Source organism: Sugiyamaella lignohabitans, chromosome A, assembly GCF_001640025.1.
Source record: "Sugiyamaella lignohabitans strain CBS 10342 chromosome A, complete sequence".
In the NCBI taxonomy this organism is placed as follows: domain Eukaryota; kingdom Fungi; phylum Ascomycota; class Dipodascomycetes; order Dipodascales; family Trichomonascaceae; genus Sugiyamaella; species Sugiyamaella lignohabitans.
This window is the reverse complement of record NC_031672.1, coordinates 465,025-492,317: the sequence shown is the minus strand read 5'-3', so window position 1 is coordinate 492,317 and position 27,293 is coordinate 465,025. Positions and strand designations below refer to the sequence as shown.

Here is a 27,293-nt window from a genome sequence, read left to right as displayed (position 1 = left end):
CACGGCACAGCCGTGCAATCTTCCCAGGTCTGATCTCCGCTATCTCCGCATTCACCGGGGTCGACATGCCTCCGGCGGCCGGGCTCCGCCCGGACCTGGTTGTGCTCGCTTCGCGAGCGGCTGGGAGAGCCGGCCGCGATGAGAATGGGCCACCGGCCTCGACGGTCCGAGCCGCTTTGCGAGGCGAAGCACAACCAGGGTCTGGGGCGGAGACCCAGCAGCCGAAGGCAGTACCCGTTCCCCTACGGTTTCCTTAAATCGACGGTCCCCCTAAATCGAGCAAAGCGAGCTGACCAGCCACCAGAGAATCCAACGACCCAAAACTGGCCCGTGATAATGCCGGGGAACAGCGGCAGTCGAGGTTCGGCGAGGTGATCGCATGTGAGACGCTATTGCGGGGCATTGAAATATAAGCGAGTATGGATGTACACACCGAAATGCGGGAGTATCACTCACAGCTGCAGTTTGCGTCAGTGCCGGCGGGTGTAAAGTGGGGCAGCATGGGAATTAATCCGACTGGAAGTGGGGCAAGTCTCTAACCAGACAGGTGCATGTGCATAGACTGGTGGTTGGTTATTGACAGCGGGGACCACCAAGGGTTTCGCCAGGTTCAGCTGCAGCTGCCAGTGCGGGGATTAGTGGGTAACAACTTCAGGATCCAGCGAAGTTGGCCCAAATATAAACCTTATAAACAGGAAATCCAGCAAATTTGTGGGTACTTAAAATGTCCGAGTTGATTTAAATCGATAGTCCAAAGGATTTTAAGTTTACGATTGATTTAAGGGAGAGGTGAATAGCGACAAAAGCGTCTGTGGCACTTTGGTAAATGCACACTCGTATACTTGCCCACTGGCCCCCACGCTATAATATGTTAGACGCCTGGCCATGCAAAATATATGCACCAGTTCAAGACCAATGATTGACAGAGGGGACAAGACAGATGGCCATAGATGGTCCTAGATATCCAAGTTTCTGAGAAATAGCCCTTTTATCAGTCTAATCTGACATAATGTCTGGCTAAAATAGGTACACTTTGTTTTAGTTGAGACAACTATAAAGTTTAATTTTAAGCTTTTGAGGTATGGTGTACACAATAGAGCGATAGCCATTCTGAAACCAACAGACTGAGTTTTTCAGTGGGTAGGATAGATGCGTCATGCTCATGCAAAAGCTGGTCAGATGGGGAATAGGTTGAGCACTGGGCCATTATTCCAACCACTTCTAAACAGCTATCGGTCCAGCCAAACGTACAGTACGAGCTTGTCCACAATAAGCATATAGTTTTACGTATACATTCAGTCCGCATGCTGATTGACAGTCCAACTGGGCCTGCGAGGATAGCTAGATAATATTTATGCTATAGTTCTTTCTATGCTTGAAAGAATAGTGACCAGTTCTCTATGTAGAGCTATATTCCATTAGGACATTACTAGCTATATCATCCTATACAATCCTACATAACTCGTTTTAGAGTACCCGGCTTAAGTAGCAGTATTAAAAAGAGCAGTAAAAATAAGTCAAGAGTCAGTTCGAAGCCCTACTGTAAACTGCTCTTCAATCTGAATTTCTCTCTTATATTTATTCCATTCCATTCAGATTCTCCTTCGTCGTCAGGAAAATACCCCGCAGCTTTGACAGCAGAATTTGCCCCTCGTCACGTCACCCCTAAGGGATCGCACCCCGCCTTTTCAGTGCCCCTAATTCGCTATTTACCCGTATAGACTGCATACTGAAAACGGCCAAACCTCAACGAGGGCACGGGTTGTGAAAATAAGCACATCCCCCGCTATCCCACTCGCAAGGCTAACCTACATATCACTGACCACATAGCTGATTTAAAAGTACCCCACTCTGTCATCTTTTTCACTTTAGCCACTCAACCTATTCATATTTTTTCAGGAAGACAATATTAGGACTGCCTGATACCAGTAATTTTTGATAAATTGCTGAATTTCTGATTGAATTGGTGAGACCGCATCTAGAGGGTTATAGACAAAGTGAAAAATGGCACCCAAAGAAGAGAAGAACGAAGACAATAATAATGTCCCCCAGCTCCCCCTGGAAGACGGCGAACCCGTCATGGATATCTATATCCGAATGAATGAGGATTTCGAAAAGGACTATTGTTTCAGTGTTCCCACTGATGGTAAGTTCCAGAACAAAAAAAACATTGGCATTAATAAGAGATCTGTTGTGATTTCATTGCTGTCCCCCACCAGCTGCTCCCCTACACCAGTATCCAGGCCAGGATCAAAACCAAGATCCCAAGCCAGACCCAAATAACGGATCTCCCCCACCAATGACACCTGTCACTCTACCAGCCAGATCCTAGCCATCTCCTGCGAAGCAGGAGCAACGGGGTCTGGGGCGAAGCCCCAGCCGCCGGAGGCAGAGACGACCCCCACCACAAGTCTCCAGACCACACAGGGTGATACTAACAGTGATTCAGCACCAGTCAAATCTTTGCATAAAATTTTTGATACTTTGCCAATGGTTTTGTCTCCATCGTATTTTTATAACCCCAAGCCCATTGGGTTTGCGGTGTCGCGAGAGCCAGGTCACTTGACCTCTGAGGGAGGTCTGCTTTTCAACGAGTCGGCTGATAAGGAAGCCAATCTTAAGAAAGTGGACCAGGATGCTCCTCTTAAATCAGTTGCTTGGGAGGGTCAATTGATTGTTCCCATCTGGGAATGGAACTACCAAAGATGGACTACAGTGTTGTCGCTTTTGTTGGGCTGGCTGTATCTTGATTTGCCAGATCACATCTCACCTACCCCTGGCAACCAGCCTACCGCCTATCTTTTTGCGTTTGTTCAATGGATGTACCCCAATCTTCAAGATGATGGAGAACAGCCATTCTCAGGACTCGGATGGCAGTACGGATTCTTCGTTGTTCACATTTTGAAGTGTTTGTTCATCTACTCGATCTTTTACGTTGGAGGAGCCAACCCTGTGAGCATGAACCCTTTGAAGAACCGCAGCCACGCCAAGAAGGAGATCACCCGTGAAGAGCTTCTTTCCATTGGCTGGACCGGTACTCGTAGAGCCACTGCTTTCGAATGGTCTGAAGAGAACCGCAAGACCAAGATTGAGGCTGCTGGCGGTGTTGTTAACGCGTACCACCAAGGAATCCTCGAGGACCTCCGCAACTCTTGCATTAAGTTGGACAAAGGTGAAGGTTGGGACTCCCCTGGCCCTCAAGAGAAGCAGAAGTCGGAGTCCGAGGTCGAGGAGGGCCGATTCCTGCTCAGCACCAACTACTTCAAGCTCGTCTACAGCCCCTTGGCCGAACTCATTGAGGACGAGAGCATTGACCAGGCTACTAAGAACACCGCCCTCAAGACATTCCGCAGAAACGGACCTGCGAACGCTCCCGAGGAGCTCAAGGAGATCTTCCGCAAGAGGAGAGCTCTGGAGCCCGTCGACAAAAAGAAGAAGAAATAAGCACCTGCACGTGCCCGATACTTGTAGAATAATAACTGTTATGTCAATAATGAGTAATACTGAATAAATTGTGACGATGTGACTGTGCCTCCGGCGGCTGGGCGCTGCCCCAGACCCCGTGGCTCCTCTCGCTTCGCTCGAGTCCGTTTCGTCTACGGTCCTGGCAATCTCCTGCGAAGCAGGAGCAACGGGGTCTGGGGCGGAGCCCCAGCTGCCGGAGGCTTTTGTCTCGTCGTCTCGAAATTAGTATTACCTATGAACAGCACAAAAACAGGAAACAATAAATAAAAATTGATAAAAATGTCAATCGTAACGTCGTAGCAAGTTTTAGGAACCGGTTTGTCGGTGTTATTTCATGAACATAAACACATCCCTTCGTTAATAGCTGGTTTTACATAGAGTGCACTCACCTGGACCCCCGGGGAATCCGTCTTGTTTACAGTGGCTGTCTTCACAGCAGAAGTCCTTCTACTTTGAGCTGATGGCGTCTCTTCTGGCACCTGTGGCTGAGACTCTTCATGTTGGTCCGCTTCGGATAGAGACTCCGTCACTGGACCGAGACTGCCAACAAGAGTTCGAGGGAAACTCTCGGTGTGAGCAGCTCTGTTAACGTCAACAAATGTGGCATCGGACGACGGTGGTGTGAATATCTTTTGGATACTGGACTCTGATTTCATAATGAATTTGTTCTCTTCTATGAACGGCCGTAAGCTGGTGTCGTCGGACACGATTTCTTTGTATCTGAAGCCGGTTAGCCAGGGGGCTAGGTTGTCAAAACGGGTCTTGAATTGCATGTACAGCTGCAACATATACTCGCCGTTGATTCGTGGGTGAATGATGTTTATTCCAAGGATATAGGTGAACTTCACTAAATCGAATTTTGGATGGAAATGGACCACGGCGGCAGTCCAGTCGGATGGAAACTGCTTCTGTGATCTCATAAGGTCTATGTCGTACCCACAACACAATAGATGCATTTGTTCGTAGTAGGGGCTCTCGGGAGGCACATTGGCCAGGATTGAAAAGGGGTCTCGACAGTTGAATGGCAAGACTTTAAAGTCCACTGGGGCAGAAGGAAGGCCTGTTGACTCAGGATCAGGAGTAGGCTTAGGCTTCAGTTTCGGTTTCTCATCTTTCCCTTCCTTGCTCGACTTGCGAGATTTGCTATCAATCTCCATTTGATGGAACAGCTGCCGCTGCTTCTTCTGTAGTATACGAAACTTCTGAGAGATGAGTCGTCGCACTTCAAGGTATGAGCTGTACTCACCAGCGAATAGTAACGGCTTCGCGTTGGTCTCGTGGGTCTCTCTAACATCAACAGTGCCAAATAAAGGAGATCCTTCATCAGAACACAATCCGTGAAAAAGAAGTCTATGAAAGACTAACATGCAGTTAATAATATGAATAGGACCCTCGGATATCCTTCGAAGGGATTGTAAACTCTCGAACTGATCAAGGATTTTGCCGTTTGTAAACCCACTAGCAAAAGCTCGAACTGGATGATATCGTTCTAACTGATGCTCGATCTGTAAAGGATGACTAACCTTGAGAATTTGTGCACAGGCATCAAAGAAGATAGCTGCTCGTACATAGGGGATGATTATACCGAGTTCACCTGGCGTCAAATTTAAAACACCAGCAGCATTGCTGAGGCTATTAACAAGGATCTCTCCTGCTTCAAATGCGAAACGTCTATTCAGTTCGACATGGATCTCAAACTCCTTACTACGAGCTTTGCTAGGGAACACAAATTCCTCTTCGACAAAATCATAGGCAACATAACTTCCATTTAACAAAAACGCTGGAGTTTTGACACAATCCTCAGCGTAATATGACAGGGCTTGATTTGCAAATCTCGTCTCTTCTGTGTGATCGATTCTTCCATTAGAAGCAGCTGGAGCGACAGCAGCTACTCCGTCTTCTATGACCCGCAAAGCAATAGGGGATGAACTTAGCTTGCCTTTTGCTTTAAATGGTAAAGAGCCTGGAGGTAATACTAAATATGGCAGTTCTCCATCAACATAGGATGATCTATAATCAGGCGGATAGTTTGATAGTGGTCGAAATAGGGATTCGTAATACTGGACTAAATTTCCATTCCCTGGATGGTTATACACATATTCCATTTTATAGCACGCATAAAGAACCGGTACGGGAGATCGTAAGAACAGTAGTGGCAGAACACAGTTAGGTTTGTATATAAAAACTTGCAATGGGAATTCTGGCAATAAAATCAATAAACAAATTATGATCACAGATGGAGAACGTCAGTCAAGGCGGTGGAACTTGCACTGAACAAATAAACAAATAATCCAATAATATCTGAAATAACCCTGAAAAAGTACGAAAATTAATCAAAAATGGTCAATGAGGTTACAAAAATGCTTCAATAACCCCCAAATAGTACTGGAGTGCCACAAACCAAAAATCTGAATAAAACAGAATTCAATAATTTTGACAGAGCGACAAAAAGACAAATAATCAAAATAATCAAAAACTAACAAGCCACGAGCGCTTCAAAACTAGAAATAACAACGGCAAAGGAAAGAAATGAACCAAAGAAACGACAATAGAAAATAATAGCACTGACCGTGACGACTGTTATATATCACGTTTGAAAAATGAGGAGGTACAGCGCGCATACAAACATGCAGGGATTTGCTTTTTCACGCTAAGAGAGGTGACATGTCGTTGAGAGATGCAGGAAAGATAGTAACGGCGCACATGTGTCATGAGGCAAATATGAGCACTAGGATAATAAGCATAATAATGATTATCCGAGATAAGGGGTCATAGCCCTCGTATTTAGAATTTAACTCTTGTTCACAAGCTTAAGAAGACTGTCAACTTATCCAGAAAATGTCTTTTTTTTTGAGAAACTTTTCACGCCAACTATAATCAAAAAAACGGTGAGGCATATTAAAATACTCCTTAAACTGAAATTAATTAGCCACCAGAAGCGAAGCAAATAATAATTACCAGTGTGATATGCAGCCGTCTACAAAATGGACCGAAACGAACAGTTGAGTCGGCGAAGTGCATGTGATGGCCTCTACGATAGGCCGAAACACAGGTGTTGAGCTCTGACTGCTGACAGAGTCGGCAAGTCAGCTGTCATAAGACGCATGCCAATCCCACCCGTTCTCTCACTAAAAGATAACCTTACAACTGTTAGCGGTGCAGTGGTTACAGTTGATCTCTGCGTTTCTGTCAATCACGTGTCGGAGTTCATCTCCACTGACGGGGTACTCAGGGGGCCGACTTGCCTCCGGCGGCTGGGGCGAAGCCCCAGACCCCGTGGCTCCTCTCGCTGCGCTCGAGTCGTTACGTGGGGGGTCCAGTGTGTATTTGGGATACCGGAGCGAGGGGGTGCTCAGAGGGCCGAGGTTGACACGAATTGTTCTTCAAATTATGATCCAATTCCAATTCCAATTCCAGTTCCAGTTCCAATTCCGAAGCTCCTCCGTCTCCTTTTTCTTATTCTTCGTCGTAATAACCCTTTTCTTCTTTCGCTCTTCAACACTGCTTCTTGACTATGGCAATAGAATTACCTTCTCAGAAATCATGAAAGTGAGATGCTGGGCTCAGTAGACAAATCAAAACGAAGCCACAAATTGGGCAAATCGTTGAACCTGCAAAAGCGTTCACATGCTCCTCTCATCCGCATGCTGACCGATTAGCGAAAACAAAAAATAGCCATGGTAGACCAACCTTTCGATAGTCTTCTGAGCTCGTTGCAAACTACCCGAGGATGCCAGAAATCTCTTGCAAAGCAGGGGCCACGGGATCTGGGGCAGCGCTCCAGTCTCGGGAGAGGACACCCGATGATAAAGCTGGAGTTGACTTTATCGCGAGCTCATCGCCTTCAGAATCCACACATTCCGGGTTCGGGTTGTCGTGCCTTATCCTCCCGTTTTGATCCCGCTAATCTATCTTTTACTTATCTACGCCCCACTTTTCGCAGTGATCAACAGAGATTACACCTCGTCAAAAGAAAATTGCGTCAATGTTGTGCGATAAGGTTCACTTTTGGCAATGTGCGTTATCGGTGCCCAGAGATATTCAGCTATTTTTGACATGGGATTCCGATCTAGAAGCCATGCTTATGGTTGGATATATCTAACAAACGGTATCACGATATCTAATCTCGCATCACAGATGTTAGAAACAGGTTACTTTTATTTGTTTTGTTTTGTCTTAAATATTTATTTACGCTAGTATTGCTCCGCTTGTTCCGCTAGAGCTATTATCTATAATATAGCAGCATCATTGCATGACTCCATGTAATTTTAATGTGTAATATGTACGGTATACTATCTGCTTTGTACTAGTACTATCTATTATCGGCTGTGAGATGTACTAGTACAGTCTATTATCAGCAGTGAAATGTACTATGTGTGCTATGTACTGTGTCCCAGAAGCTAGATTAGGACTGCCCTGCCATCAGTTTACCTAATTTACCTGGTGACTACTAATGGTGAACTTAGTAGTTTGCTTGTCTTAATTTTTCCACCAAGAAGTTAATTCTCACCCAGTTACTGGAAGTCAGTGGAAAGGTATTATATACAACTATTACAGTAAGCTATACACCACACATGCCATATCTATCGACATCCAAAACTGAGTAGAATGCACAGAACGAATATCATTTCCAGATTATAAACTTCAGGAAAATCGTTCCTAGAATGAACGTTTGCTATTTCTTTCTTTCTTTCTTTCTTCCCTTTCTTTCCGCTAATGTATATGCTTATTTGAATGAAATCCTGGTCAGACACGAGCTGTCAGCAATTAATAGTAGAGCAAGGCGGGAAACACATCTCGCTAGGAATCACGAACATAAGAACCAACCAGTATCTCACAACTCCACCAGTGGACTCAGTGGTCCAATTGGGATCAAGAGGCTAACTAACCAGGCTATAGTTAACTTTATATAGCGTTAAAAACTGAGCCCAGTAAGACATTTTCAGATGAGGTGAGGGCGGATCAGATGCACTATAGCGTCATTGACAGCCAATAAACACGCAGTCATAAACCGTCTATCAAAACTTTCATTGAATCACTCGTCGATTGCGAGGAATTTGCGACGCTAATGCCGTGGCCTGGTTTCTGGATACTAGTTCAAAGGACAGGACAGGACGGAAACGGTTTAGGAAAGGCAATGAGGGCTAGTGGAGAGGGCATACGGGGATCTGAGAGGGGCTAAGGGACTAGGAAGGGAATACAGTGGGCATTCGTGAGAAACTAGAAAAAGATAGCGCCATAGATAACGCGATAGGGGACCGGGGAACAGCATCCAGGGCCAATATCGGGTATGAATTGGAGTTGGCACGACTGAGATGCGTGCAGGTCGAGACTCAAAATCGGCCATGGGAACGAACTACAACGATTACTTAAAGAGCTAAAGACCTAAAGTGCTAAAGTGCTATGCTAAGAGCAATGAAATATTTAAAGAGACACGTTGAGATACTACCTGGACCACAAGGAGGCACATGGAGCATAAACCACGCAATACAGTTATACGTGCTTCCAACTCCCACACGAATTAGGACTCTCCTGCGAAGCAGGAGCCACGGGGTCTGGGGCGGAGCCCCAGCCGCCGGAGGCAAATACAGCTCTTGGCGTATTCTACAAAAGATACGTTTGAGAGGTAATACAAGCGGTAGAACCGTAACCGTAAATTATACCGCAAATAGCCATGTTCATATATATTAGAGGGCACTAGGAGACCGGTATGAGTCGGAGAGATTAATTGCTACTGTCAAATGCGGAACATGTAAATGCTCAAATTACTCTAAATCTATCCAATAAACTCGTTAATAAGCCTCAGAAGTATAAATAGAGAAGTACGAAAATTACCTATCTCTAAATATACTCGTCTCTAAGATTTGCACCCTAACCTGTCGTATCGATCGATTAAACTTTATCACCTGTGCCGACCCCTGCTTTTCTTGGATTGCAATTGATAGTGAGCTGCTTTCGCTACAGTGCATCCAGTATTTGATTTCGTGGCAAATTAGTTACCCATATTTCCTCGACTTTGAACATCAAGAAAAAATAGCACCACTAATAAACACACACTGTCTATTGCCTACTCTCCCCTAGATCACCCCCTACCCCCCCTCTCCCCTCGCACTAACCCCACCTCAATGGTTACCCCTCATAGCGTAGTAAATCCCGAAACCTGCCGGTTCCACCTCCCATACTGAGATATTCACGCTTATGCTTGGACCAATTTAAACTTGGCAATAGTTGCTTTTTTCTTTATCTTTGACGCATTAACCCCTCCCACTTGTGTAATAAGCACTGAAATTACCCAACTATATTAAATCCGGTGGGTAACCCAAAAAATGGATCATTGGGTGTGGGAGAGGAATTATTATTTGAACATATTATCGTAATATATATAGAAATATAGGTATAGAGCCGATTTTGGATTTGATTTGGCGATTTTTTTTCTTGTATAGATAGAATTTATATTTTAATTTCCAGATTTTTGTTGTGATATCCATTACCAATATCTTTTTTTCTTGACTGTTCCTGTCAGTGGTGCTGTGGATTTTTTTTATTAGCTTATTTTATCCGCCTTAAGATCTCACTGATTAGATCTTGCAGATTGTTATTTGTTTTATCCCGTTATCAGTGTGTATATCCTGCCGCGTTATCAGTTGATCAGACGACTAGGATTAAGATCCAACATTTGACAATTAAATCACTACACACTTTTTTACGAAATCCTATTTTTGAAAAGACTAGTAAATTCTGGGTCTTTTTTTTCTATCAACTGGTTATTTATTGATTTTTATTGATATTTAAGGGGCGTTTTATATTACTGTTGATTCGTAAGTGTCGCAGAGTGGGGGTTCTTAGCCAACTTGCGAGAGGGGTAGTACTGAATGTGACTGATCTTTTCTATTTTTATCGGAATGTCTTACTAGTAAAAACTGGATCTCTTTTCATTTCTTGCGAGTCTAAATGCTAACCATTTCGTAGGAGCAAGATTATCGCTTTAGTTCGATCTTACTTCTTACTTCTTGATTTAACCGGCTTACCACTTGTTTTGTACGTCTTTCTACACTGATCTGACTGACTATTCGTATAATATATAGTCTATTTCTGGGATTTAACAGCACCTTTCCCCCCCCTGTTTTCTCATTCCTTTTACAAATCCGACTGTAAAAATGTCTTCCTGGCTCTATCTTGACGATTATCCGTTTAATACCGACCATAGTAATGGGTCTGGTCCGTTATCTGGTTCTTCTTTTGACACCTCGGGTATGTGGTTTGATAACAATAATAACAATAGTGGCTCCAATTCGATAAATTATAAAGACTATCCTACTGCTCTGTTGTCAAACCCTACTAATTTCAGCGATATAGGTGGTTTTGACGATTTCTTGTTTGAAGGTAATAATAATCATCAAAATGTATCGGGATCCCATCATACCGCCGCCCCAGCTTCTACCTCGTCATCTTCGTCACCTGTTCTGCCTCAAACTCCTACTGATATGATGATTTCAACCTCAAATCATGGTCCTTACCTTGGTGAGGTCAACGATTTTTCCGATTCAGTTTCTTCCACTTTGGCTGGTGTGAGCGATATCGGTGCCTCATACGATCATACCTATTCGAACACTTATACCAATACCTCTTCTAACATTGCGAGCTCTTCAAATTCCTCCACATCTTCGAATGCGACTATAAGTGCCTCAACATCTGGATCCTTTTCACAAGATGGTTATAAGCAGCCCAATGTCTCATTTTCAACTACAACCAACTACACGAATGACCCCAGTCGTTTACAGTATTCTCCTTCTCTAACCGATTCGCAAATGAACTCGTTTTCTTCTTTTTCTATGGACTTTTCTGAATTCAAGGCTCCTCTTGTGTCATCAGTAATACCCTCTGTTACAGACGATCTCACAACCAACACTCTTCCTATACTCCCCCCTAGTCCGAAGAGTAGTGTTAGTCCTACTTCGGCCGATACACCAAAGTCAAAAAGGAGGTTATCGAATACTAGAAAGGTCGGCGAATCTGTCCAGTTTAGTTCTAGTACCAATAGTACAGCCAGTCCTATCACTGTGTCATCTTCATCTGCCGCTTCTAGCGCTCTATCAGGAGCTAATCCTCCTCGTACTGGTCGCAAGCATTCCGAAAGTAGGATGTCTCTCCCCGAGCTTTACAATTTGATGGGCTTGGGACACAATCCTACTGAAGCCCGTACGAGAGAGAAACGGGTTCTCGATTTGCTTCAGAAAGAAGGGTTTCTACTTGGCCAGCGAACCTGGATTCGTGATACTGAGCAAGCTGAACGCCAGAGAATTATCGACAATATTTATGCTATCACTAACAAGGACTATCATTACACAAAAGACCTCATTGAACTGATTATTCGTCGTGGCACCTACTACGTGATGCAAGGCAGATTACGAAGAATCCGTCGCAACAAGCGAGCCCAAGAGCTCTCAAATAACGACCCAGACGATACTACTGAGAACGATATGAACTTATAGCTTGATGAGTTTCTTTCTTTAATGTCTCTTATGTGTTACGGCTAATGAATAATGTACTTGCTCTTTGTGTTCCGATCTCGATTGCCTGATTAATAGCAGTTTCTCTAAATCTTACGCGTGTATGTAGTTAATATAACAATAATGACAATCCCTGTCTCCCTTTCCTGCCTCCGGCGGCTGGGGCTCCGCCCCAGACGCCTAGCTCCTGCTTCGCAGGAGATTCGGTCATTTTCCGACGCCCGACTCGAACGTAGCGAGAGGAGGAGCGGGGTCTGGGGCGGAGCCCCAGCCGCCGGAGGCAGGAGAAGAGGATTATTCATTAATTTTATTATCATAAATGCATGTCATTAAATAAGAATTAGTTGGTGGTCCATATGTCTATGGATGGAGTATCGCCCAGATTCTCCAAAATTTTGTTTCGTCGTAGCCATTCCATCTCCAGCAATGAACCAAACAGCTCGTGGTATACTGAAGACCTGGCAGGATCCTGTTCGGCGAAAGAGAGCATGATCCAAACAGTGCTGGTAACGACTTTTCTGATCTCGAGCTCGGTACGAGCCAGTGTGACAACATCTGGTACGGGCATTCGTGCCATCTCATAGAGCTGCATGACTGTCCGCTTCGTTCTCTGGAACTCCCTTACCAGCGACCAGTTCTTCAATTGAGTGAGCTCTTGGATAGTTCTGTCGATTTGAACAGTGAATGAAGCGAGCTGTAGTGTGTTGACACTGGAAGCATTAATCATTCTGCGGAACGAAGGCGAGATAACTGGCAATGGGGGAGGAGGAGCTTGAGGTCGAGGAGGGAACTCAAATCTCATTTGCAAAGAAGGGTTTCTTCTGCTATGTGCAAGTGAGTTTTTGCCACTACTAGGCACTCTGGCTGGATATTGCGATGGACGTGGCAGGTCATCGTATGACTGTTTCATAGGAATACCAAGTTCACTCACCGATGGCATGGTTCGTACTTGTTGGCCGCTACTATTAGAACTTGTGCCCATGCTTTCCCAGGAAGACTCCCGCTTGACACGGACTACCTCGATGCTGCTGCAAATACTGTGACCAGCACTAAAGCTACCGCTAGTGGAGTCCTTGCTACTACGAATATACGAGCTCAGGAAGATAACTGACGAATCTCTCAAATCGGGGTACAATCTACGAGAGTCAGAAGTGGGAAGCTCCTCCAGGTTGGTAGTCTTCGTGTCCTCGTCGCCAACAAGGCCAGCTAAATATGAAAAGTCGTCCTCGAAATTGAGGGTGTCCAAAGTTTCATGTTCGCTCTGACCAATCTCCATGCTGGTGTCTGGATTGCTACCAGTGTCTCGAACCCTGGCATATGATCCGTTGCGTGCATGGCGGTTGTAAACGTCTTTCAAAACAGGGTCCAAGAATTTGGTCAGTTGAATCGACTTCACCTCATCATCATCTTCAACAGTCATATCAGCAGTAGCATTTTGTTCATTCATGTCATCAAACTCCGGTGCCACAGAGTCCAAGTCGCCATCGTCCTCGCTGATATTGTTGAACCACTCTTCAACATCACGTTGTTGCTGCTCTTCTGCATTGTCCATGCTGGTGACATCTGATACGATCGAGATGCCATCAGATGACATGTCTTCCCAGTCTTCATAATCTTCATCATCTGAGGCAATGTTTCCTCCAGGTTTATATTTGATTTGAGCTCCTTTTTGTGGTCTCGTATAACCAACATATGGTGAAGATGCTTGAGAGAATGGAGAGCTAATGGAAGCAGGAGAAACAGAACGCATACTTGGCTCAGCTGTGAGTTCAATGGAAGCACCTGCCATAGGTTGTGGAGCAGGGTTCACTGCTTGGACTGGTTTCGGCTGCTCGATCTTGAGTGGCTCGATCACTGGCATAGGTGGTTCACTAGTTCCTAGAATACCTCTAAGGAAATTGAAAGATTTCTTTTTCTGAATACTCTCATTAGTAGTACCTGACTTGACTACCTTTTGCTTCAAGAACTGAACTGGAGAAACACGACGTTTCTCTTGTGAGGCCGCTATCTTACTTGGAGGTTCAAGAGTTAGAATCTCTTCCTCAACAGGAACAGGGGAGTTTTCTTGTTTAACAACTGTAGGAGACACCACTGGAGGTGAGGCGATAGCGGGCGAAGTTACCACAGGACTCTTTGTAGAAGTGATAGGAGCAACGGCAATAGCTGGAACTGTGGGTATCTCTGCTCTCGGTGAAGTGACCATGTATCGTTTATGGAGACTCGTTGCATGTGACTTTTGTTTCTCGATCAACGATACAGATGGGTTCAAAGCATAGTTAACCAAAAAGTTCGTGACTAGTTGGTTACCAGAAACAATACAATCAATCATGGTCTCATTCGCAGATGATAGAAACAGAGTGAACAGGTAGGAAACCTCAGAGGCTATAGTATCAGCGAACTGAGATTTGTGTACCACTTTTTCTTGTCCGTACTCCATGAATGATAGTGATTTTACCTTGACAAAAGCTGTATCCAAGAACTGAACATTAATACAGGCAGCCAAATTATGAGCTTTCATGGTAGCCTTGTCAGCTTCCAGATTGAGGAATACAGCAATTGGGGACTTTCTAGTCTCGTTGACATAACCTTCCAACTCATGAACAGTGGAATACAGCTTTAATTGTGGCCTAGTTGTCCTGAATAAGTGGAAGGGTTGCGTTTTATTAGTGATTTTTGCTTTGGCAACCAACTCAACAATTTTTGTTGCTGTATAATCTGGCCGAATGAGCTCGTATAGAGCAAGGTGACGTTTAACACCATCGGAGCAGGAAAATCCGTCACCAGATGCCAAGATAGAGAGGTTCTTGGATTTATTGTATTCCGAGAAATGCACATTTTCGATCTTTGACCAGGCTACAACAGCCATTTCTGGAACGTTTCGCAGTGGTACCTCATTAATCATTGAATGCATCAACATGTCAGCCACTGACGGGATATGTAAACCTGACGCACTGACCATTGGAATAGGCTTTTTGGGTTCCAAAATAACCAAACTATCAGTAAAGAGAATGATCACAGCATGGCGGTCACGACTCTGTGTATCCTCAGCTAGGACATTCACGGCATCAAAGATACACACAACTCGTCGATTCAACCAGCCATACTCTAATTCCTTGGGCCATCCTGATGCAACTTCCACAAGGATCTTACCAGTAGGGGTAAAAACGAATCTTTCATAGGGAGCAACAGAATGCTGCTTTCCAAATGCATCAATGGTTCCAACTGCTGATTGGTAGTATTCATCAACGGTGGGTTTCTCTTCTGGACTCCATTCCTTCGTCTTCATCAGCCTATCAAGAATCATTTTGATCTTTGTCAAATGTAAACCGGATTGCAAAATAGATTCTATGCGTCTGGGAGTATACTTCTTGGCAGTAGCTGGTGGACATCGTTGATGGAGTGCTGCCAGATGATAGTTGAGATTACGAGAGAGGTTTTTAGTGGCTGCTTCGTGTCGCATGCAAGCTTTATAGAAATAAGGGATAGTAGTTCCACAGGCTTTCAGTACTTCATAACTACCAAAAGAGAGAGCCTGTTGAAGAGCATCATAAAAGATATTGTTAATTCGGACCACCTCATCGATTGTAGGTGGGAAAATGGTGTTGAGTTTACGAATTGTCATTCGACCCTGGCGAAGTTTTCTTGGAGTATCAGGATTATCGCCCTCGGATGCATTACTTGGTTGCTGTTGATGTTGATGTTCGTTTCCTCCATTGGCTTCAAATTCTTCTTCTTCACCCAGAACTTGAACTCTCAATGGAATAAGAAACTCATGCAAAAAGTCCATTAAATCAACTCTCATATGGGACTGAAGTAGGTACAGCTCTTCACAGATAGTGCGTACAAGTTCAGTCTCGTCCGACAATGTAGCATAAGACTCGTTCTGTAAAGGGGGATTGTATAATCGCTCAGTATGCTCAGGAGAGTATTCTGTTAATGGATCAAACAATTGCTCTAGCTGTTCCCCCAATAGATATACCAGTTCATTATTATTGTCAATTGTCTGATCATCATCTTCGTATACAACATCAATTGCATTTGCCTGAATAAGTTTTGGTTCGATAACACCGGTATTTAATATAGCCTGGCCAATTTCACGAGGGTATTTGCCATCAGCCAGTCTAAATCTCGATGCTAAAGAACCAGCTGCCGTCTCATCCCAGTCAAAAATCACCATTTTGTTATCAACATATTGACCATTGCTATTCACGCTAAATTGACTACCGGAGGTGGGTATAGGAGTTCGTTCAACCTCAGCAGAGATCAATTTTGCGCGTGTAAATGAGTCCATGGTTGCAAATGCTCGTAAACAAGACACTGCTAATGCTTTTCGAACTAAACTGTTTCTATGGTCTTCTGGCAGGTTTTGACAGGCAACATAAAATCGGGACTTCTCGTCTAAGGTTACATTCAGGAACCCACTGGTACCATGACTGCTAATTAGAATCGATGAAATATTACTTTTATTGCCAATTTTTTGGGATGATCTGTAAACCACAGCCAATATAGGGCCAAAAAGGGGATCTTGACTGGTCATATAGACAGCATCTGGATCTTGTTAGCATATTTTTGTACTTTCTCTCGGTCACTGTGAGATCAAGATGACGACAAAATCGGTCCATTGATCCACTGTGAAAATTCAGCATACTTACCAGGCGTCGTTTTGGTCGTGAAATCTGTATAATATGGAGAATTCGAATCAAAGACAATTGTATTCCGTATATTCACTACTGGAGGAATATTACCGTCATTATTGACTTCTACAAACCCGTGAAAATTGGAATTCACGTTATTAGACCTATTGACGGGTTTGCGACTGGTGGATATTGGTTCAAGAGGGGATAATGGAGCCGGTGGAGGAGGATATGCGGGACACGGCGGGGTGGGTACCACGACCTCAGCCTGAGTTTGGGTCATATTATTCAAAGAACCAGAATTTGTTGAACTATGGGATCCAGTTGAGCAGAATCAATATTTGACGAAGAAGGCAAGTTGCCAAGTGCTGAACCAGAGAATAGATCACAATCTCGAGCTCAGACCCGTATGACCTGTAATGCCCCAAAACTGGTACTGATGATCGGAATGAGAAGTGTTTTAAGATAGATCAATTCCGTAGATCTCCAGATGGACCTGGTTTTAAAATAATAGAGACAATTGTATAGCAGAATTAAACAAAATGAAAGCAGTTCACAATATTTAAAGGCCAAATGTAATCAGAACACGACCAAAGTGTACCGATTTGAATTTACGTAATTTTCAGTGGTGTGAAGTCAATTTAACTAAAAGAGAACGAGTTTTAATAACCAGCATCCTCCAGACACCAGGTCCTAGACACAAAGTTCAATCTTTTCATTCAGCCCAAATAGGATGGAATGAGCAGCGGGACTATTTAGGAATGCGTTGGCATGCAGATACACCCCTTAAAGAGCCAGATATGCAAGATTCACGAAGAAAACGCGAACATTCGCGCCAGTTTAGGAATAGCCGTGCAATAATTTAACGGGTTTATTGCAGTTACGAGACGTAAATAGTTAGTAGCAGTTTAAAACGTTACTTACTAACCAGATTAGATTAATGACATAGGAACCCTGAAAGACCCACTCTGAGGAATGGGCAGATTATGTACTACCGCATTCGCTAATTCAATCGCGAAACAAGCTAGTCGAGCCTGATCCAACCCTTGCCGCTATCAACGCAGGGTCCAGTGTCTCCAAGTACTGAGATCATGCCGCGAATATCGCTGCTGTTTCACCAAACTCGACTTCCAACATTTAAACCCCCAATTAATCTCCTGCGAAGCAGGAGCCACGGGGTCTGGGGCAGAGCCCCAGCCGCCGGAGGCAACTCCCCCAGAAAGCAGAGAAACGCTATTTTTAAATACATAGAATATAAAAGGAAACAGAACTTAGTTTTTTAGACTTTTAGGTCTTGCGCTTGACAGCGTTGGTCGAAGTCGCTGACGAGGTGGTGGTGGCAGAGTCGGCATCTGAGGCGTCAGCAGCAACAGCTGACTTGGCCTTTTTATCGGCAACAGCAGATGGAGTTGGCTTAGACGAGCCGAAAACGCCATTCTTGATGAGAGCGAATCCACCAACAAGAATTCCGAGAGCAGCAACAATGGCACTCAAGACAGCAGTAGCAAGACCAAGAGCAACAAGTGGCTGGTTGAGGATAGCCTGTTTGTAATCAACAAAGAAGTTGAGAATGAAAACTCTGGTGACCTCAGTAATGTAACCAACAGGGTCGTCACGGAAGAATTCCAAAGCAGACTCGTATTGCTTGCGCTCCTTCAAAGGTTTAGGAGCATTGGCCTTTTCTTCCTCAGACTCAATGAAAAGCTTGGGCAAGAAAGTATTGTTACCAGCGTACTCAGCAGCGGCTACAGAGTGACCAATGTAAATGTTATCAAAGAGAATATCGTTTTGCATGGTCCACAACTCAAATCCGACAGCTCCAATGGGCTCGAGATCACTAGGACGGCTATCCTCAAAATAGTTGGGGTTAGCAATTTGACGAGGCTCCCATTCACCCTTGTAGTCAGGGTTCTCAATTTGAGGTTGCACCCATTTGCCCTTGTAAGCGGGATTACGGATCTTAGGAGCTTCCCAGACACCACAACCAGCAGCACAGGCAGGATTGGGGATCTCGGGAGCAACCCATTCACCGTCTTCCTCATCATCCCAGTCCTCGGGCTTAATAGCTTCGGGATCAGGGATAAAAGGTTCTTCGTCATCATTCCAATCAGCAGGCTTAACAGCCTCGGGATCAGGAATTTGGAATGGAGCATCCTCATCCCAGTCCTCAGGCTTCTCAGCTTGTTCGGGATCTGGGATATAACGGTCCTCAACCCAGTCGTCGGGCTTGACATCATCTTCATCATAGACAGTCTTAGGAGGGTTGAAAGAGGGTCTGAAAACACCTTCTTCAATAATGCTACCAGCCTTGACAGTGTGTCCGTCAATACGGATTTCAAACTGTTGATCAGGGTGGATGATTAAAGTGTAGAGGTTGGACAGCTTGTTCAAACGAGCAGCAGGAGGAGCAACCAAGTGCTTTTCCTCATATTCGCCAGAAATAGGGTTCTTACGACGAATGATGAAATGAACCTTATTGGTACTACCACACTTGTCAGGACCAAACATGACTTGGTAAGGAGTTTCACCGGAGAACTCCTCAGCATGAAGATCTTCATTCTCAGACAGAAGTTTGAGGTAGGCACCACCACACTCTAATCCTTTTTGTAACTTGACTTCGTATTGAACAACAAGAGTTTTGTCCTTGTTGTCCAAAGTACGGTCTAACTTGGCAGAAATAGCATGACGAGCAGCTGGTGACTTGACTACCAAACCTTTATCACCCTTGAATCCACTAAGAACTGTAGGCTCTTCAAAAGCCCATTGGCCAACATATGAATATTCATCACCAGTACCTTCCAAGCTCTTGGCTGAAGAAGGTTTCCATCTCTTAGCCAATTCTTCATCAGAATCAGCGAATTGTTCCCAGAGGCCAGCCTCGGGGTCGACATTGTTAAATGGAACAAAGTCAGGATGGTCAACTTCTCTTGAAATAGGCTTCTCATTAGCCGCTCGCACCGACCCAAGGGTCAATGAAGATGTGAGCAAGGCGTATGCTACTGATTCAATGAACTTCATTTTTGATTCTTCACAACTATGTCAATTCAAAACTGTTGACTTGATATATTGCCGAATAAACCCGTAAATCAGTCTGGATAATTAGCAATTGATCCAATACGTATACACAATTTGTCAATATCAATGAACCAATCAATGAAAAAACCCAAATGATTCAGTTAAGACTTTGATTTTACACTGCTATCCTCAAATAAACTTTATCAGTTTGTCCCTAAGGTATATAATATATATAAATATTCCACCAGCATGTACCTAACCTCCCAGTAGTGTGAAATTGACAGCTAACACATATGCACGATCATGCACCTGTTTCTTCGTACCATAACTCAGGTGGGTCTGGTTACGAAGGTGATTTCAGGTGATTTTTGATAACATTTTAAATGGAAATTTTATAATAATCTAGAGGATAATTAGCTTTTAATGTGGTTTTCATTGTGAATTAAATGGGCTCGTTGGGGTAATGGCTTGAAAAGATTCAAGGAACTTAGAGCACCCTTGGTGTTGATTCTAGGACCTTCTTCTGCATGATATATCGCAGCTGTAAGCATGTGGGTATTTCATTGAAGGCTAGACCCCCACAGAATACTTTAAACGTTGACTGCAGTTCTGGTATTTATTTTTTTTCTTGTAGATTGCACACTTGATGGAACCATGTATAGATAAATAGGTGTGTAAAGCTATATCCGCTTATATATAATGCTCTACTACTCTATATAATGCTCTACTCTATAGAGTATAGTAAGATCAAAGATGTATATTACACGGGAAAATAGAGAATTTTCTGTAGCTATGGTCAATCCACAATCAATTCCTTGGTAAATGACCGAGTAATAGATCCGAGAAAATGATGCCCTACAATGCAATAGTAGTCATAATTAGTTTAATTGACCATGACCGACTACTAGATCCCACCAAATGATACTATAAGTGATACGGTACTTGTCCATCTAAATTGATTTGATTGTCAGACCTGGTCTCCTTTACATGTATCCTTCGGTTTTACAGTGATACTTGAAACTTATATCAAGCTTGTATATACAAAGTCGATGTATATTGCACCACGGAAATACAGAATCCGTGTAGATACTTGACGTCAACTAAACACTCCCAGGGTTTATGAGCTGCTAAAACATTCTACTTTTTTTTTGCCTTGGAAACTCTCCACAAGATAATTTATAGTTTTGCCGTATAGGACGTAGGTGTCTCTCAAGAACTTAGATCTTTTCGTAAACACGCTAGGTCACTTGACAACATCTTCGCCATCTATGCTGAAACGCTAGGTCACTTGAGAACATCTTCGCCATCTATGCTGAAATGATGTCAAGACGATTCATCTTAGTATCACTTTCTAACGCAATTTTTTTCAGCATTTCTTCAAGAGATGGCTTCCTTAGTATCTGAGAGCACACTCCCACTTAGGTAGCAATAAATAATAAGATACTAAGTGTTGTGACATCAACGCTTTTTCTTTTTGCCCTTCTTATTCTTGCTTTTAGTAGGTGTAGATCGAGCACCTAGAGGGGCGCTGGAGGCTTCCTGACTGCGAATATTAAGGGGAATCTCTGTGCTCGGTAAAACATCCTCCTGCTCTACCAACCGATCTTCTGAGACCTCTGACTCCAGTGGCCCCAATATAGCTCCCTCTTTTATCAATTTTTCACAAGAGTAACGGTGTACCTCGTTAAAGTACCTGTCGCTTGTTAAATATGCACCAAATAGAGTATAGATGTGGATTGTATCCTCCTTATTGAAACCGACAATCAATTTTTTACAAGCATCGGATTGCGCTTTAACGCCTAAATCGAAGGTGGTCGCAATACGACACAATTCTTCCACTGCATCTTCGACAGTTTTCAGATGAAATTTTTGTTTTATATCATGTATAATATCCGGTAGAGGGTCAGCAAAAATTGAATATCCTCCAATTTCATTTAGAGCTGGCTCGGAAATGGACATATAAATGGCTGCTTTGATATTATTAATAACAACAGGATCTTCAATATCTTCTTCTGCCGTTAACCCATTTTTATCTTGATAACTAGATAGCTCGAGGTACCAGTCGTCAAAATCCTCGCTACCTGTTAACCGAGCTTTTAAAGTAATAGGATTACTTGCATCTCGGTAGTCTTCGGAAAATGAGCCTTGACTGGTGACATTTTTTATTATTCCACGAATGGAACCCAGAATTCGAGAAGCTGGACTTGTTTTAGGTTCAGCCAGGATCTCTGAGTCGACTGTCATAACAAGACAGACAGTGTTGATTTGTATAGGTTTATCGGTTGACCACACCTCATTTATTTAAGAGCATTAGAGGCTTGGAAAATACTGTAGCCGTGCAGATGCTACTGGGGTGATCATAGATACTCGGAGATGAGGTACATGACATTTGATCAGATCATATAAAATACATTTTTCCCCATTCTCCATTTTCCTGATAAAACTTTCGAACCGAAATTTGACATGTTAAAACGAGCAATCAATTCAGTGAAGCATACTAATCTCACTGCAAAGCAGCAGAGCAAAATCCAAAAAATTGTTCGTGTTGATCAGGCAGGCGAGCTTGGAGCCGACTATATATATGCTGGCCAACATCTGGTTTTCTCAAATACAAAGCCAGCTCTGGCGCCATTGATTAAACACATGTGGGAACAAGAAATCCATCATCACAACACATTTGACTCCATCCAGACCGAAGGAAGAGTACGACCGTCACTACTAACGCCGGTATGGAAAGCGGCAGCCTTTGGTTTGGGGGTCGGAACAGCTGCTCTTGGCAAAGAGGCCGCAATGGCATGTACTGAGGCAGTCGAGACGGTAATTGGCGGCCATTACAACACACAACTACGATGGCTTCACAAGGAGTTTGCTGATTCGGACATAGAAGGCATCACCGAACTGAAAGAAATCATCAAGAACTTCCGGGACGACGAACTAGAACATCTCGACACCGCAGTTGTCGAGGGTGCCAAACAGGCTGTGCCCTATTATCTCCTGACAGAAACAATCAAAACAGGATGTCGAGTTGCCATTTGGATAGCAGAGCGTGTATAATACTGACACTGACAGGCTTCTTGTGAAAATGGACGTAAATAGAGAACAAATTAATAACGAGCTAAATAAATAATGATGCATGGACGGGCATTGCCTCCGGCGGCTGGGGCTCTGCCCCAGACCCCGTAGCTCCTGCTTCGCAGGAGATTTCTTGGATCGTGGGTGTGACGACTCGAGCGTAGCGAGAGGAGCAGCGGGGTTTGGGGCGCAGCCCCAGCCGCCGGAGGCGTGCCCGTCAGGTAACGGTGCTACCGAGAAGACTTTTCGAACCTGCTGTTCATGTCGCTGGCCTTAGATAGGAAGGCCTGCAGTCTGTCGTTTGTAGGGCCGTTGCGGATTTTTTTCCAGTCCATTTGGCTGGTATCGTCACCCTGTTTCGAGAGTTGATGTTCTTCCAGTAAGGAGCGACCTCGGTCGGGTTCGTTTTCTAATTCATGTTTGGGCGGTTGTTTCGTGCTGCGTGTTTTGTCAGATGGAAGCTTGATATCAAAGACTTTTTCTTTGACGGGTTCTTTCTTTTTTGACGGTTCACCAAGGGCATAGCTCATCCAGTCGGCTCGCGATGTTGTAGAGGTCGGGTCTTCCACTTGGTCTTGCAATGACCGCTCCTCGAGTCGTTGAAGCGCCTGCGCTTCCAAATCAACATCTGTGTTTTCGGACGGTAACGTGGGTCCAAAGTCATCATCGTCGGAATCTGAATCTGATTGCTCAGGTTTGCTACCAGCTTCGGTGTCTTCGTTAGAACCGGCAAGTGGTTCACTCTCGGTGGTAGGCTCGATGTGGGAAGGCCGCAGTCGGTTTCGCTTTTTATCTCTCAGCGCTTGAATCTCTGGTGGCACCGCGGGGCCTGCAAATTTTAATTGATTCATTCCGTTAACTATTAACACAGCTGTTGAGATATGAATTATTCTATCTTTTTCAGATCAAGATCAAATTGATATTCAAATGCCACAGCCGCATCGGTTATCCCTGCATACGTTTGTTTACAAAATGCATAGACGTTGATAAACATCCAAACATCTGTTACGCGTGATAACTCTGTCTCATCCTCTATCGCCTCCTATTTTTTATGAACAGCCTGAGAATAATTGGCAGAGGAGTGTAGTTATAAATCAGAGAGCCAGAGACAAATAAGGTGAGCAAAACGTATTTTTTTTTATTTTTTGTTGCATTCCTAATAGAGACTAACAGTAGAAGCATTCTTCGAAAATGACGAGTCCCAAGGCATCCAAAGATATACCCAATTACATGAAACCAAGGTCGCCCTTGTCGTCTTCATCCGGCATTTTGACTAGTTCAGCCGGTTCTGATTCACCTATTCGCACTCCGCGTAAGAAATCTTCGCTGGCAATGAATCGTGGTCCTGGTGTACGTTCGACAATGGTCACCAATGGTACTCCCAAAATTCGGAAATCTATGATTCGTAATGAGCTTCCGAATTCAAATGCTGCTGCTATTCGATCTGAAAATTTAGGTGGCTCTACTGAGAGTGAGTCGAACATTCGTGTCTATGTTCGCTGTCGAGGACGGAATGCCAGGGAGATCAGTGAAAACTCGGGCGTGGTAGTGAAAACCAATGGTGGAATGAAAAATAAGGACATTACTCTTCAAACTGGAAACACGTACAGCAATAAGACATATACTTTTGATCGGGTTTTTGGGCCTGAAGCCGACCAGGAAATGGTGTACGAAGAAGTCGCCAATAAATCGCTAGAGGAGATGCTTCAAGGATTCAATTGCACAGTTTTCGCATATGGCCAAACTGGTACTGGTAAAACATATACAATGACAGGCGATATAGACAGCATTGGAAAGTCTGAGAGTTCAGGTAGACCCGAAGAGAATACTGGAATTATTCCCAGGATCTTGTTTAATTTATTTAAATCATTGACTGCAGAGTCAAAAAAGCGAAAACTCGAGCATTCAATTAAACTCTCATATATTGAGTTATATAATGAAGAGCTACGAGATCTCATTGCTGCTGAAGGAGAAGATGACAAAAAGGTAAAAATCTACGATGATTCAAGTAAAAAAGGAGTTGTGATTCATGGCATGGAGGAAGCCTTTGTCAAGACTGTAGACGAGGCTATGGAAGTATTACGGTTAGGATCAGTTCGTCGACATGTAGCTGCTACTGGGTGTAACGACCAGTCAAGTCGTTCGCACAGTGTTTTTACTATCACCGTGCATATTAAGGAAATCTCAGATTTAACCGGACAAGAGTTTGTTCGTATTGGAAAGCTCAATCTTGTGGATCTTGCCGGATCTGAAAATATCAACCGATCAGGTGCCGAAAACAAACGTGCCAGAGAAGCAGGTATGATCAATCAGAGTTTGCTCACTCTTGGTAGAGTTATCAATGCCCTGGTAGACAGAAGTCCTCATATTCCCTATCGAGAATCAAAACTGACTAGAATATTGCAAGATTCTTTGGGAGGTAGAACAAAAACATGCATTATTGCTACCATTAGTCCAGCAAAAGTCAGTCTAGACGAAACACTTAGTACCTTGGATTACGCCAGTCGTGCCAAAAACATTAAAAACAAGCCCCAGCCAAATCAAACGATGTCCAAGCAGACCCATCTCATGGAATATGTTATGGAAATTGAGCGGCTCAAGCAAGACTTGCAGTCCAGCCGACAAAAGAATGGCGTTTATTTGTCAGCCGAGTCACATCAAACCCTAGTTGATGAGAGTGAGAGTAGACGGATTCAAGTTGAGGAGCAGAAAATGAGACTCGATGTAGTAGAACATCAACTAAGAGCAGCCAAGGAGCGATCTGACACATTTGACCAACAAGTAGCCGATATGCAAAATCAGATCGACGAAAAATCAAGAGCGTATGATCAACTTCAAAATCAATTCAGGCTTGCTCAAGAAGAACTCGCAGCTAGTAAGCTGAAGCTTGAGCAGGAAACGATAGTTAGGCAGGCTCACCAGGATACTGAGAACAAACTCCATATCATAGGCAACGATTTAGTCAACAAGCTCTCCAGTACGGTAAACGACCTCGACCATCTTCATTCCAAACTGACTTCTGCTGTTGAATTAAGTCAGTCTAATGAACTGGTAATTGTATCTGCAAAGGATAGAGTATCCAAGGCAATTGACGACATTGAAACAGGTGCCTATGAATTCCGAGACAACTTTACTGCCCACAATAAGTCGCTACATAAGACCGCGACCGATCTTATTGAGACAATGGAGTCCACCTTAACAGAAGTTTTAAGTTCAATTCAGTCTACTGCCAACAGCTCACAGGGTGCCAGTGGAAACATGCAACACGCTCTAGTTGAATGCGAAAACGATACTGCTGTTGCCATTGCTGAGATTAACAAAGTAAAAGAAACGATTCAATCCTCCATCTCGCTGCAACTTAAGAACATTGAGGCTACACTTGTAGATCATCTTGATGTAGTACTCGGCAGTGTACGAAACCAGTACAATTACACAAAAGACTTTTTTGATCGCATATCTGAACAGCTGTCTCAGTCGACGACTACTACAAACGAACGGTTAAATGGTCAGAGACAGCAGGTAGATGAGATAATAGAGACATTGGAGAAGCTGTCAAACAACATCACGAGAGTTACTACAAGATATAATGAACAGCAGTATTCTCTATTGGAGGTGGAACTTTCATCAACAACCAAAGAGCAAGAGTTATTAGTGGGTCAAGTACAATCAGCTCTACAGGATCTGACTTCGAAGATCAACATTCTTGCTGAGGAGCGGAAGTCAAGACTCACTGCTAACCACGACCTTTCTAAACAGCAACTTTCACAGATCGCTGTTGAGCTTGGAAATGTTGCAGGTAATATCGTCCCGAACCATGTTATGCCCCTTTTGGATAGTCAGAAAGAATCCCTAGAAGCACTGGCAAGTCATGACGAAAGAATCAAATCATCACTCAAGGAGGTCAAAGATGGCTCTAAATCATTTGCCCATCAGATTTATAAACAGACAAAAGAGACTAAGGCGAGCGTTGCGAATGATATCTCCCAAAACATCGAGGTGGCCCAGCATTCAGCTACAGAACTTGGTCCTTTAGCAGAAAAGCTTGTTCAAGTAAACCATACTGGTTATGAAAGCCTTGGACGCCTTGTAGAATCTCAGTCAGCAGAGTTGAGGGAATCGCTTACAAATATCGAGACTAATATTGGTTCATTTGAATCAAAAATCCTAGACTGCTCTGAAACTTTAGCTACAGAGCTCGGAGCCCATCACGATATATGGCAAGTTCAACAAGACCAGCAACTTAGAGAGCTCGGCGATCTCAAAGTCTACACAACAGAAAACCTACAAGCTCGACTAGTACCAGATGACATGATCCCAGACCGAAAAGCTTATAGTTATTTAAAGGTGCTTCCTAAAACACTCGCCCGAGACGTGCTTCTCAAGCAACCTTATGATGAGAATACTAATCCTAGAGAACCTCTACTGGACATTGACATTAACTCAGTTTCTTAAGACACCCTATTACTAGATATTTATTTGTAACATACAAGTTTACTGTTAAATGATATTATTTTACCAAATTATATCTCCACAAGATGATGAGCCTCACTATTTGAGCCGCACGCTCTACGAGAGTTGTTTACATGTTAACGAATCC

The 27,293-nt window shown here is 43.7% G+C and overlaps 6 protein-coding genes across 6 annotated transcripts; 4 read left to right on the top strand and 2 right to left on the bottom strand.

Moving 5' to 3' along the window:
* Nucleotides 1–2,958: 2,958 nt before the first annotated feature.
* Nucleotides 2,959–3,444, top strand: GSF2 (Gsf2p; the record flags this gene model as incomplete). The annotated part of the gene is made up of 1 exon (XM_018878419.1): nt 2,959–3,444. One exon carries the CDS (start codon nt 2,959–2,961, stop codon nt 3,442–3,444), a length of 486 nt encoding a protein of 161 aa, XP_018734403.1.
* Nucleotides 3,445–10,622: 7,178 nt separating this feature from the next.
* AWJ20_152 (uncharacterized protein) lies at nt 10,623–11,957 on the top strand (the record flags this gene model as incomplete). Its single annotated transcript, XM_018878408.1, has 1 exon — nt 10,623–11,957. One exon carries the CDS (start codon nt 10,623–10,625, stop codon nt 11,955–11,957), a length of 1,335 nt encoding a protein of 444 aa, XP_018734402.1.
* A 358-nt stretch (nt 11,958–12,315) lies between these two features.
* On the bottom strand, nt 12,316–16,512 carry BUD3 (Bud3p; the record flags this gene model as incomplete). The annotated part of the gene is made up of 1 exon (XM_018878397.1): nt 12,316–16,512. The coding sequence occupies one exon, from the start codon at nt 16,510–16,512 to the stop codon at nt 12,316–12,318; it is 4,197 nt and encodes a 1,398-aa protein (XP_018734401.1).
* A 1,384-nt stretch (nt 16,513–17,896) lies between these two features.
* CNE1 (calnexin) lies at nt 17,897–19,627 on the bottom strand (the record flags this gene model as incomplete). The annotated part of the gene is made up of 1 exon (XM_018878386.1): nt 17,897–19,627. The coding sequence occupies one exon, from the start codon at nt 19,625–19,627 to the stop codon at nt 17,897–17,899; it is 1,731 nt and encodes a 576-aa protein (XP_018734400.1).
* A 2,460-nt stretch (nt 19,628–22,087) lies between these two features.
* Nucleotides 22,088–22,678, top strand: CAT5 (putative monooxygenase CAT5; the record flags this gene model as incomplete). The annotated part of the gene is made up of 1 exon (XM_018878374.1): nt 22,088–22,678. One exon carries the CDS (start codon nt 22,088–22,090, stop codon nt 22,676–22,678), a length of 591 nt encoding a protein of 196 aa, XP_018734399.1.
* A 1,209-nt stretch (nt 22,679–23,887) lies between these two features.
* On the top strand, nt 23,888–27,148 carry KIP1 (Kip1p; the record flags this gene model as incomplete). The annotated part of the gene is made up of 1 exon (XM_018878363.1): nt 23,888–27,148. One exon carries the CDS (start codon nt 23,888–23,890, stop codon nt 27,146–27,148), a length of 3,261 nt encoding a protein of 1,086 aa, XP_018734398.1.
* Nucleotides 27,149–27,293: the final 145 nt, after the last annotated feature.